This window comes from Megalobrama amblycephala, linkage group LG1 (genome assembly GCF_018812025.1).
Source record: "Megalobrama amblycephala isolate DHTTF-2021 linkage group LG1, ASM1881202v1, whole genome shotgun sequence".
Taxonomy (NCBI): Eukaryota; Metazoa; Chordata; class Actinopteri; order Cypriniformes; family Xenocyprididae; genus Megalobrama; species Megalobrama amblycephala.
Genome location: NC_063044.1, coordinates 23,989,067 through 24,002,792, shown reverse-complemented (window position 1 = coordinate 24,002,792; position 13,726 = coordinate 23,989,067). Strand labels below are relative to the sequence as shown.

Sequence of the window (13,726 nt, the reverse complement as noted above, 5' to 3'; positions counted from 1 at the left end):
CAAATAAAAATTAAATCTAACATAATTTTCAACACTCTCAAATGTATCTAATATAATAAACAGAGCTGCATTACCTCATGACTGGAAAAGCGGAAGCAGCGCCGGTGACTGTGTCATAATAAAAGTCCCGCTGCTCGTGAGGCGTGTGTTGCTTAATCGCTCCAGCTCCTCGTTCAGCTCCACAACACTCGCTCCTGCTCTGCTTCATACTACAGTAACGTTAATAATCGTATCCATGAACATGATTTCTTCCTGAGTCCAATCCCTATTCTTTTGCACCGTCTGTTGAGGTAGAGACCAAATGTCCCAAGATTCCTCTCTAAAACTTGGCATCATCAAGCTACGACTTTGTTTTGAATAAGCTTCTAGCGACCTCTAGCGGACAAAATTATTACATACTGCACCTTTAAATAAAAGCTTATTTTGGTTGATTTATAAGCCTTTTAAACTAGTAAGGACCAGCCAATGTCTTCATTAGTGGGTTGTGAAAGTATTTCACAATATAAGTGATGACATTTGTCCTTACAAGTATAATCAAATCAAGTGCACACACGCACACACACACACACACACACACACACACACACACACACACACACAGAGAACAAGTATTTAAGTATTTATGAAGCACTTAAAAGCCACAGAGAGTGAAGTGAAGTTCTATTGAAGCTTGTTTCCACCATGAAATAAAAAGGTAATCGCGACTTACTATATTTCAAAATTCTGAATTTTTTTCTCACAATTCTGAGAACACTGTTAATCAGCTGATCTTTTATTTGCAACTGCCAAGCCAATTTTTTACAGATTTATAGGCCCTCATTCAGCTATAAACACCTACAACCATCTTGGGTATTGAGCTCTTTAGGGATTTATAAAGAAGACTTCTGAGGGGAATTAAAATGTGAACTTGATCTGTGCTCTCGAGTCGGACAAACACATAACTGGCCAGTTGATCTGATCAAGTGTGCGATTATTGTGTAACCACTGCTGGGAATCAGTCAGTTTATGAAGTCCTGGAAATGAAGGAAGAAATATTTGTAGTAGATATTATTTTTTTCAGCTCTTTTTTAATCTACAGATTAAACTCTTCAGATATACATTTCAACATTTATGATTTCAACACTTGAATTATTTGCATTATATCTCAGTGAACTGTTGTACTCCATGTTTTGTTGCATTACATATGAATAAATGGACAACATTTCTTCAGCATTCAATGGCAATAAAAAAATCTTTAAACTTTTCCTTATAAACAATATAGCTGAAGAAGAAAGCATACAATGCTATAGTTTAGACTCTAGAGGTCATTAGGATTTCATCAGACATGAACAAATGATCCCTTTCAACATCATCTCTATTTTACTAAGCAGATCTTTGAATTGTGAAAAAAACTGGAAGACTTATCCAGACAGAATAATTTCCTTTCGTTTTATATTCCTCCTTTAGCTGTTCTTTGAAAGTCAAGAGGATCATGGTCTCCAAACAACCCACTTTAATGATGATTTAAAAAAAACAAAGAAAAAAACAAGCCCACAGTCAGTTTAGCTCAGATTAAAGCTGTTTTTTATATGTCCGACAAATCAGTATTAAGATCCATCATAAAAGAGTTCTCTCAAAGGTCATTCCATCACAAGTAGTCCACATATTGATTGTGTGATTTTATGAAAGATCATGTGCTCAGATCATTTTTTTTCCAAGGAGCGACAACCATCTTGAGCTGAGATATTAAGGATTATGTAAATAAAGTATAAACAGTTTGTTTCAGTGGGCGGGATTATGGGTTGCCATAGTAACAGGCACCTATGCACGCAACCCCTACTCCACGACAAAGACTATAGAATAACACAAGACGTGTCACTCGTATTGTTTTGAATGGGAGAAAGTGTAACGCGCAATATGGCGGAGTAGAAGTCCCGCCTTCTAAATACGAGCCAATCGGCGATTGGTAAAGTCATCGCGTCACTGCAGCGGCCGTTAGAAGCACTGGCTTCTATAGAAACAGTTTCTATAGCCTCCGAAATGAGGCACAAGAGACGTGCATTTAGGTTTGCGCATGCACATTAGCTTGATCCAGCCTGAAAAATAAATTTTTTTGTCATGATTCGAGAGTTTGGAAAAAACATTTATGAGGCAGTTGTTGTCAGATTTCATTGGTGATTTCAAATATGAAATTTAATCGTAAGGTTAGCGAACAGTTTTGGAGAATTTGATGTTTCCCCATTCAAAGAGATAGGAGCTGCATGATGCCCAGGATGCCCGAGAGGCGTTTCAAAGATGGCTGCCGAGTGAAATGACTTGTTTTAAAGAGACTTTGTCCACGATCATCCACGGAAAAACAAATATTTACTATTAAGCCTTTCAAGCGCTAGTTTAAAATAGTCTAAATGACCCCCCAGACTGAAGGTGCGTCCCAATTCGCGTACTTATGCACTATTCTATGGCGTTTTTAAGTATAAATAGTGCAGTAGTGCGTTCACACTGAAAATTCCAAAAAGAAAAAGTGCACTTTAAATACCCGGATGATGCACTAAATTAACGGAAAAAACGAAGTGTGGAATGTTGGACACTTTGTGCACTCAACTGTCGCAGCTTTAATTACGTAGTGGAGGGGAAGGGAGGATCGGACTCCGTTGTTAAATGACAAAATAACCTTATACAATTCACGCACTACATGGATGAGTGCATAGTGCACAAGTACATAGTGTATGAGTGCATAGTGTATAGTGCGTCATTTGGGACGCAACTTGAGTTTTTTTTTTAAGGTGACGGTTATTTTAGAATGTTTACCCTTATTGTTTCCATGTCATGTATGCTGAAAGCAGCCAAAATAAGGCCGTGTGTCCACCAAAGCTTTTTTTTTCCAGAAGCTAGCGTACTTTTCCAATTGATTTTTAAATGGCAGAAGTGTATCGAGGCACTGAGCATCTTTATCATGCTCAAGCGCTGAGAGCTCTTGCGTTTTTTACTGGTCGCCTCGAGTTGAAGAATGTTAAACTTTGAGTAAAACGCTGCGCTCATCACTGTCACTTTTTAGCAAGCCGTCCAATCAGAGTGGAGGAGGGGCTGGACAAATACAACACCGACCAACTGTCACAGCATTCTTGCTGTACAACGACATCAACAAATGCATAACATAACATAACATAACATAACAGTGTCGGGGATATTCCGTATCATAGCAACAAAGCGTCTCAACGAAAAAAAAAAAAAAACGCTGCGCAGCAGAAGCGCTCTCTAGCGCTCACAGATAGGCATTTTCAGCTGGCTAAAAACCTTTTGGTGGACACACGGCCTAACACTGTATGACAGATAGGACGCTATTATTTTGTTTTTCCTTTTTTATTTAAAATATTCACAAACTTGCTTACCATGTCAGCTTTTTGAAGAATACGGAAAGCGGAAGCACGTACAAGGCGATCATTTGTGTTTATAAAGCATATACATTTGTACATGACTGATTGTTTCTCTAGATAAGACCCTTATTCCTCGTCTGGTATCGTTTAAAGCCCTTTGAAGCTGCACTGAAACTGTAATTTTGACCTTCAACCATTTGTAGGCCACTGAAGTCCACTATATGTAGAAAAATCCTGGAATGTTTTCATCAAAAACCTTAATTTCTTTTCGACTGAAGAAAGAAAGACATGAACATCTTGGATGACATGGGGGTGAGTAAATTATCATGAAAATGTTGTTTGAAAGTGAACTAATCCTTTAAACTACGCCAGAGCGCGTACACATCTCAAGCACCGGATGCTCAAGACAGTTGGACATACTGGTGTATTAGAGGTAAAAAAATATATATAAATACTGTTCGGTTTCTCGCACAAACTGTGATGAGATGAGCCCAGAATATGAACGCAACATGTTAAATTAAACATTTTCCACCCATTAAGACAACGCTTTTAACGTGGCTTAATGTATTATTAAGACAATGACATTAAAAGACCAAACTTAGTAAACACTATACTAATAATGCATAATATACAGAAAAAATGGTTTGTGCAGAATTTGATCTTTTAATATCACTTAGTAGGCTACATTAAGCAATGTTAAAAGCTTTTTCTTTATAACGGTTTTCTATGGGAGGAAAACAACCTGTAATTAAACAAATTGCATTCATATTCTTGGCTCATCAGCTTTGCTGTACATAATATGGTTTATTAGAATGATGTTTACTTAGTTTGGTCTATACTGTCTAAGCCACGTTAAACATTTTTCACGTTAAATGTTTTAGAATTTCCCTATGAAACCATTCAAAGGCCACATTTTTTACATGACGCACCACCCAGCGGTTAAAAAAGTCACCGCTCGCCACTGACCTATAGTTTTGGAAAACTTAGTACAGTATTGGTTAGAGTAATTTGTTTATATTACTATAGTTATTATATTATCACAGCAACTATAGAAATACCAGAACAAAGTAATTCAAGTACTTTACTATAGTATTGTTCAAAAACACTATGGTATTTATTTACTATGAATTACTATAGTATTTTTTTAACTTATCTATTCTGACAGGTAATCATGACCACCGTCATGAAATATCTAAATAATTTTAATAGCACAGCCATTCAAAATGCGAGTGTCTACCATGTGCATGTAAAACTATCAACGACAATCACTTTGGGTGAGAATTAATGTAAACACAAATATCGGATACCAGTCGTGTCTAAAGTGTATGTAAACACGCTGGCCAAAAAAATCGGATATGGTCAAAAGATCAGATCTGTGCATTAAGACTTGCAGTGTAAATGCAGCCTAAGTTACTGCATGATACATTTTAAAAAACAGAATAATTCAGTCACGATAAACATAGTCTCACTTTTAGTTATGTCTTTAAACTATTATAGTATTATATTGTTTCGAAGAACAAAGACATAAACTTTAACTATTGGCTTTACATCATCAAGTCAGCTGTCACTTTACTTTGGCACGAGGCCCGGTGCGGTCACACACTTGGCACAGCCCTTGCGATGGTACTGTTTGAAAGTATAAAGTAAATAAAAAATGAGTGGTTTTGCAATAATAATGCATAAAGGTAAAGCTAAAGAAAAAAACAACAACAAAAAAAAAAAAACAAGAAAGTTATAATGTAAATGGTCAAGTAGCCTCCACTAAAACACCTGAGATTTGGCACCCTAGTGTCTGATCATTGTGTTTTTTCACTGAATCACACACATCCTCTCTCTGAATCAAAGTATAACTGCCCTAAAACGACCGGTTGCTTTGTGCTCAGATTCCTTCGTGTCACTCGCTCCCTCTTCACTGGTCTCTGTCTTCCCCAGGAGTTGCAGATTTCTATCAGAAAAAGATTGCTCAGCGTCTCGTCGTGACTCCTCAACTAAACGCCAGTATATTTTCTTCCATTCGGTTTTAGTGAGGCATTTGTGCTCCTGTTTGTACTGCTTCATTTTCTCATCCAGTTTGTTCTTCTGAATCTCTTGAATGTGTTTCTCTGCTTCATCAAACATGTCACTTGTAAAGTGCGTCCCTCCGTTCTCTTCCATCATCGTCTCTATTTTACTGATCAGATCTTTGAACTGTGGGGAACTGACAGACTCATTGTCCAGACAGGAGAATCGGTTTCCACAACTCTCTACAAGCTTTTTGAGATCTGGATCACCTTCCTCTAGATACTGCTCAATGGTTTTATTTTGCTTCTCTAACTGATCTTTGTAAGTGAAGATGATCATGGTGTATTTTAGTATCTGTTCTCCAAACACTACTTTGAGATGTTGCACTGTATTTTTCTCCTCCTCAGTGAATCGACCCACTCTAATGATGATAATAAAAGCATGTGGTCCAGGAGAAGCATATGTTATGCATTTCACTATTTCAGATTTAATCTGTTCTCCATTGAGTTCAGTATCATAAAGTCCAGGTGAGTCGATGACTGAGATCTCTTTACCAAACCTCACTGTAGTTTCTGACTGACAATGTTTCGTCTGAGACTTTGAACTGATGGAGGATTGAAACACGTTTCTGCCGATGATGGTGTTTCCAGTGGCACTTTTCCCACATCCAGTTTTTCCCAGCAGAACCAGCCGGATCTGGTCTTTCCTCTCAGGAATCACATGAAGCTCATCTGGATCTTTAGCTGGAGACTCTCCTGAAACTATAGATCAAACCAAATCAGTAACAAAACACTTCAGGGATTCATCAATGATCAGTTCAGCAAACCACTAATGTACACAATGAACAAATCACTATTTTTCTTTATTTATAAAATGTAAGTCATTAACACTGGCAAACAGTGGAAAAAGTATGTGAACGTTCTGGGGTATCACTCTACCTGGAAGAACCGATCTGTCCACAGAAAGCTTTCGATTTTGCATTATCACAAAACAACGCCCTAAAATGAAAAAAAAAAAAAAAAAAAAAAAAAAAAGTAATAATATAAACCTTTTAGTTTTACCGATTTTTACAAACTTCACATTCAAATGGTTTGTTTTAATAGCCTAATTTATTTTTTCGATCCTTGATCGTTTGTTATTCTTCCGCAACAGGTAGGCCGCATTAACTTTAACATATATAATCATACAAGAACCCGTTCATCATTCCCTAAAAAAAAAAAAAAAAAAAAAAAAAAAACTGTAATGATGTAAATATGAAAACTTACTTGCAGTAGTTCAGATGGTCTTGAGCACCAGGAACAGAATCCTGAAGTCTTTGAAAATAGTTCGATTTGTGATAGCTGTTAAACACACCTGTGTGATCTTTCACAACTGTTGCTCGCGCCGTGCAAATTCTAGTCAAAGTTTGTTAAACCAGCTAGACGGGAATGTGAAACAAACTCACCTGCTTTGTCCTTCTTCCTTCTAAGGGCAGGGCTGCGTTTAGCCCCGACAAAACCTTGCAAAACGTCTTTTAAACAGAAACGGTGGCTATCGCAAACAAACTCAATCTGCTTTGCAAAGGGAAAACTCGGCTCGCAAACAAACAGAAAGCAATGTGCAAATACAAAGGCATGTTTGAGCGAGAACGCAGAGGAGTAACAAATGTATTGTGTTTTACAAATATAATTTTATTTCACAAATAAATACAAACCATCCTACAAACTGCATAGCCTGTGAACAAATACCAAACCTATAACATATAAATGCTTAGCTGCCCGTTGTGAGACACTTGCCTTTATGAGATCTCTCGGCTCGATTTTCTCACAAATTCAGCTGAGCAACTTCCTCTTACACAACTGCAGATTGTGCTATGATAGGGGATCAATTAGCGCTAGAAAGCAAACGCAAATCCTGGCAGCGGCAGGTCGCAGCAACACTTCCAGTGGAGTAGCTTCTTTTTTTTTTAAATAAAAGATTTGACGATGCATAGCCTATACCAGCAAGCAGATTCGACCAGAATATGAACCCAATAAGCTAAATGAACATAAAAGAACATAGTGCCTGCGGCTGATAGGCACAGTAGCCTACGCACACACGCATGCAAGCACACAAACATTATTTATTTATTTGCTTATTTATTTACTGTGATCTCACATTTGCCCATCAGCTTGGTCACAATCGTATTGCATTGTGGGTTATGGAGCTGCCTGAAGTGTACATATGAAGTAGACTTGCTCCTTCTGTCAAAATCGAGGGAGCGAGGGTCTGTCCATATAATAGTGCGTGTCTAAAACTGGAGTGGAACGCAGCTTTAGTCACAAACTAAAATAATGCACTAGCGCCACCTGCCGTTACATTCTATTCCTGCAGTACTGTAGAATCTTCTCGTTTCACATCTTGTACATTTTTACGGTTTAGTTAAAAAATGAAAATAATCTGAGCCAAACTAGATCTAAAATTTATACCTGATTAATTATATACAGTCCTGTTTTAACCGAATAGCTATGTCATTAAAGCAATAGCTAGACTTTTAACTCAAATTTAGATTCAGGTTATGATGAAAAAAATTTGATAGGCCTATTTTAACATATTAAGAGATATTGCACGTCTAATTCATGTAATTAGTTTATAAAAAACTCAATGCATTTGAATCATTTTTCGGTAACACTTTAGAATAATGGTCCGTTGTTAACAGGTAACTATGTAGGAAGTAGTACTACATTAACACTGAACTTAATACTATTAACTAATACGGAAGCAAGATTAACTAAGCAGTAAGTAATAGCAAATTTAGCACAAAGATAGTTCCTTATTAGGTATTCGATAATTACTAAATAAATACATTCTCATTGAGAACTACTTGTTAACTATGACCAATTAATAAAGAATAACCAATTAATTACTAATCATAAAAGTAACGCCCTGTAAAGTGAACAGTTGTCTTTTTTTTTCTCTTAACATAGTCATAACATTTCAGAAGCTTGCGCCTCAAATGGGTTCATTGTGGAAACTAATTATTAATGTTATTTCCCCCAAAATATGTTAGCTACAGGTTAGTTTCTACATGTTGTTTATTTAAAACTTAAACATAGAATAATACAAATAATGAAAATTTGATTAAAATTTTAAATTAGGAAGTGATGCTGACATGCTCATGCTTGGATTAGTTTACTATTATGAGCTCTGTTCAGTGTCAGTTAAATATGTCTCCAACTCCAAAAGACCTACCTTTAAGTAACAGTAGCCTGGGGAGGACTTCTCTTCAGGATATGAATATAAACATTGATGTTCTCGTCACAAACAATTTGCATCCTTAATGAAGACATTGGCTGCATTTGTGTTGCATTAAGCACAAAACCTCATCTTCCAGATTACAATGTTTGTTAGAGTATCATTAGTGGCTCACAGAAAGGTATGGCTGTACGGTATGTTTCAGATATAAAATTAAATTTAAACTTATATTACTTGTGAAATCCATGTCAACACCTCACTAATTAGTAATTACACAAGCGTTACCTCGTCATCCCGCAGGAACTACTAGTGATCTGGACCATTATTTTAAAGTGAAAAACATGTTAACCCACCGGCTCTGCAAATAAAGAGGGGAGAGAGGAAGAGAGTGTTGAGAAACAGACACTGTCAACCGTGCCCTCTTGGCACCCGGAGGTAGAGGAAACAGCTCTTTCTGTGAGGATATGGGTACCGCTGGTGGTGCCAGCGGCGAAGATGGAAAGTTTCTCCCCCGGCCCTCCTGTGGGGGAAGGAGCGGCCCTGCTACCGACTCCTGAAGAGCTGTCGTCTCCGACTCCGGGTCGCCCGTCTCAGGACCGCCGCTTCTTAGCCTGATGCTTGGCAGGTGGAGGGGCGGGGAGGGGCTGTGTCGCTTTCCCACGGCTGTCTCCTCGCTGCGGCCAGGGTGGAAGCTGCTGCTGTGGCTGAGCAGGAGCGGAGGAAGCCGCGGCAGGGCGACCTCGACGACGAGCAGACTGAGGCACCTGAGCCGGCGGCAGTGTAGGAGCAGCAGCGGGCCGCCGGGGCAGGATATGGCTAATCGCCTCAGACTGTCTCTGAGCGGCCGAGAATTGCTGGGCAACAACCTCGACCGCGTCGCCGAAAAGGCCGGCCTGAGAGACAGGGGAGTTAAGGAGCTGAGTTCGGTCCGACTCCCTTATGTCTGCCAGGTTCAGCCAAAGGTGGCGCTCCTGGACCACCAAGGTGGACATCACCTAACCAATCGAACGCGCCGTAACCTTAGTCGCCAGAAGGGCAAGGTCGGCGGCCGTGCAGGCCTCCTGAAGGGCTGCTTGGTCAGCACCCGCCTCGTGCAAGCCCTTGAGCACCTTAGCCTGATAGACATGTAAGGTGGCCGTGGCGTGCAAGGCGGAAACGGCCTGAGCCGCAGCTCTGTAAGCCTTGGCCACAAGCGTGGACGAGAACTTACAGGCCTTGGACGGGAGCTTGGGATCACCGCGCCACGTGGAAGCGCTCGGAGGACACAATTGCATCGCAACCGAGCGCTCCACAGGGGGTACCCCAGCATACCATGTAGCCGCTCCGCCATCGAGGGAGGTGAAGGCGGAGGAAGCGCCAGAACGGTTTCGGGCAGTTAAAGGTGCCCTCCATGAACTGGTAACCTCCTCATGCACTTCCGGGAAGAAAGGAACCGGAGGGGGACCCTGGCGTTCGCCAGAGCGTGCAGCCCCTAGGAACCAATCATCCAGCCTTGAGTGCTCAGGACGGGGTGGAGGATTCCACTCCAACCCAATGCTCTCGGCTGCCCGGGCAAGCATGGCCGTCAGCTCGGGATCTGATTCGGACAACGCTGCTCTCCCAGGGGGAGGCACCGCAGCCGAGTCTTCATCTCCCGAGGACTCAAACCCGCCTTGCGACGCAGCAAACGACATACGATCGTCCTCCGGAGCCCCAAATGAGACGCTGGGTCCCCCAGAAGGGGAGGGAGCAAGCTCATCCGGAAGCTCCACCGGCTGAGACGCTTGAGAAGGGGGCGTGGCCCGAGGAGGCTGACTCGTTGGGTTGTTCCACACCGTAACCCTCAGATCACCCTGGCCACCAGCCGAAGATCGGGGTGTGGCAGAGGGGACTCGATACTGTTTAAGGTAATCTAGTCTAGATCTAAGCATCTTGATAGTCATGTTCCCACAATGAGAACATGAACCATCCACGAACGCTGCTTCAGCGTGCTGGAAGCCCAAGCACGTGAGACAGCGATCATGGCCGTCAAGAGGTGCCATATACCGACCGCACCCAGAAACACACGGGCGGTACGACATCTTTAAAAAGACGTGACCTGGAAACCCGTAAGCTCTTTTAGAAAATACTCTTTTAGCACTGAAGCGCTCAGGGGAAACAGGCAAAGGCAGGAACACTGGAATCCGATGAAATGCGCTGTCACACCAGTACTGCAGAGACTCGCTGTAAACACTCCGGTGAAGGCACGATGCGCTCGGCTCCGAAGCGAAAGCTTGAATGCGTGTTGCTCGCGCTGCTCCTTATATACCCACAATGTGGGGCGGAGCTTGCGCATGCAAATTCCGCAGACCAAGATACTTCTCGTATCATTGGCTCGTTTTGTTAACACTCAAAGGTGATTGGGCTCTCGGACGAGACCCCATTTCGTCAGTCTCTGACGTAACGTCAAAGTAAACGACTGAAAGGGAACAGCAGGTTCACAGTGCATTTAAACAGCCTATCACATAATCACTTATATACAAAATTTAAAAAACAACACATCCAACCTTAACGAAGCCCCATCCCCAGATCAAATCCACACAGTCCAAATACATTACATTTGATACATTAGAGATTCTTCAACAAGTCTGCGCTAATGACAACACACCTGATTATCCTTCAACCATTTCTTTACATTCAATTTAAAATTATTCAAAGTATTGCACTCTCTGACAGTTAAAGGTAAAGAGTTCCACATTCCTGCAACTGTGACCGAGAAGCAGCTCTGTCCAAATTTGGTTGATCTAAAATTGACATAACAGTCTCCTCTGGTGGAGGCTCTGGTGGACCGAAAGCCCTCATCACATGATTTCACAAACACTTTAAGAGGTGGTGGTGCCAGGTCATGTAGAATCTTATACACTAAACTGACATTAGCCAGGAGAATAAAATGATCAAGTGTTAACAATTTATATTTCTTAACAATGTTACAATAATAATAGGATACTGGTTTCTGATCTAATATTTTGAGTGCCTGCTTGTACAAACATTGAAGTGATTGTAAAGCCGTGCTGTTTGATTGAGCCCAAATTGTTATACAGTAAGTAAAATGGGAAAAGATCATAGAATGCATAAAATGTATAATTATTGAACCTTTGCTATGTAAATTAAGAAAAGAACTTACAGGTTTACAGTTTAATTTTTTAAACTCTCAGCAATCTATTAAATTATCTGCATATGCAGATGACGTTACAGTTCTAGTCAGAGGAGATGATGATGTTGATGTAGTAAAATACGCTCTAGAATGTTATGGAAAGGCTTCGTCAGCCAAATTTAACTGGTCCAAAAGTGATGCGGTGTGGTCAAGTTGTTAAAAGACCGACACTTCCTGGTGGATTACAATGGGGAAGGGCAGGTTTTAAATATCTGGGAGTTTTTTGGGGGACAAATGAAAACAGAAGGCAAAATTGGGAGGGCCTGTTGGAGAAAGTATGTGCGCGGTTGTCTCATTGGAAATGGTTGCTGCCCCAGCTGTCCTACAGGGGAAGGGTGCTGATATGTAATAACCTTGTAGCCTCTTCCCTTTGGCACAGAATGATGATCCTTGAACCTCCAGAACACCTTGTGAGACACATTCAGAGATGTCTGGTGGATTTTTTCTGGTCGGGCCAGCATTGGTTAAAGGCACCAGTGCTGTATCTGCACAGACAGGAAGTAGGACTAGTGGATATCATATCTAGAGTAAAGACCTTCAGACTTCAAGTGGCTCAGAGACTCCTCTAGGGTAAGGATGTGAGCTGGGCTGGGATAGCGTGTACCTTATTGAGGAAAGCAGGCAACATGGGAGTAGATCGCCACCTGTTCCTGATGGAGATAAACAAGTTGGATCTTGCAGGACTAAAATCATTTTATAGATCACTTTTAAAAACATGGACACTTTTCAACTTTTCCAGAGAGCCAAATAATGTACAAAATTTGTGGAAGAAGGAAGAGCCATTGCTTTTTAACTCTGCACTGAATCTGGACATTTTTAAAGTCTGTGGGCGGCAAAAATCACAAAAATAGGACACTTGATACCTGAAGGTGAATGGTTATCAGCCGAAATTTTTGCTGAAAAACTGGGCATAAGATCAATCTGTGTGGCAAAGAAAATTTTGACTCGGATAGCTGAGTTTTTGCCACAGAGTTATAGACTTTCCTTAGAATCCTATAATGGAGAGATGGACACTTTTGATTTTCCAGAATTGGAATTTACAGCTGAGACTGAAAACTGGGAAGAAACTGAAGGTGACTATTATCTTTTAAGACACCTCGGTTAGAAGTCTTCAGCAATACAGGAAAAAAAATCACTGTACATGTTGTGTGTCAAGATACTGCATCTTCATGCTCTCACAAATGTAAAAGAATCTAAATGGCAAGAGGTGTTTGGATTAGGTGCCTCCCCTAACGGCAGCTGGAGGACCTTGTACAAACCTCCTATTGAAAAAAGAGCTGGAGATCTTCAGTGGAGGTTAGTGCATGGTATAATAGCTACTAACAGACACACAGCGCATCTTGCGGAGGGATGCCCTTTCTGTGGTGTACAGGAAACTGTTTTTCATTTATTTTTACATTGTGCTAGATTACAACTGTTGTTTCCGACAATGGATGAGTGGTGCCAGAACCTGGGAGTAGTTTTTTCACCTACAGTATGCGGTTTATATATGGGCCTGAATATAAAATAAGTAAAAAAGAGTCTGATGTCTTATTGAATTTGTGATGTTGATTGTAATTGAAATTTGAAATATTTATTTATTTATTTTATTTTTTTCTCCTCGTATGTGATAATGTGAAAGTCTGAAATGTGATACTTGGTTATCTTTATGTTGTTTCTATGGAAAAAAAAAAACACAACTTTTTAATTTTTGGTATTAAAAAGCTTTTTAAAGTCAAAGTCTCTCTCTCTTTCTCTCTCTCTTTCTCTGGCCAGATTCAGTCCAGTATCTGAAGATTTGATTTTGTACATTAATTACTGAATATACAGTATGAACCAACAGATTTCTAGGACATGATATTAAAAATAAATAAATAAAAGCTGTTCATCTACAAATGTATATTTATTTATATTGTGTAAAAGGAAACAGCTATCAGTAACTGAGTCAGTATTTCACACTAAAGGACAGACATGATTCATGACGGACGACACAAAGATCATACGGACC

General features: G+C 40.3%; 1 protein-coding gene across 2 annotated transcripts; it reads right to left on the bottom strand.

The window, feature by feature from the left end:
* Positions 1–3,622: 3,622 nt before the first annotated feature.
* On the bottom strand, positions 3,623–7,330 carry LOC125265378 (GTPase IMAP family member 7-like). 2 transcript variants are annotated; one of them, XR_007184253.1, is made up of 2 exons: positions 6,620–7,330; positions 3,623–6,115 (listed from the first exon to the last, which is right to left on the bottom strand). XR_007184253.1 is itself a non-coding variant. In XM_048185553.1 (2 exons), the coding sequence occupies exons 1-2, from the start codon at positions 6,333–6,335 to the stop codon at positions 5,193–5,195; spliced, it is 966 nt and encodes a 321-aa protein (XP_048041510.1). In that variant the 5' UTR covers positions 6,336–6,530; the 3' UTR covers positions 3,623–5,192. The 2 variants fall into 2 exon arrangements, 1 of the variants encoding a protein (XP_048041510.1); XM_048185553.1 differs by lacking the exon at positions 6,620–7,330 and adding an exon at positions 6,293–6,530.
* Positions 7,331–13,726: the final 6,396 nt, after the last annotated feature.

Excerpts from the sequence above, each read along its gene's own strand:
- LOC125265378 (XM_048185553.1), bottom strand. The coding sequence starts at position 6,335 with ATGCAAAATCGAAAGCTTTCTGTGGACAGATCGGTTCTTCCAG. Across the intron at positions 6,116-6,292 it reads GGACAGATCGGTTCTTCCAG|TTTCAGGAGAGTCTCCAGCT; the intron begins GTAGAGTGATAC and ends TTTGATCTATAG.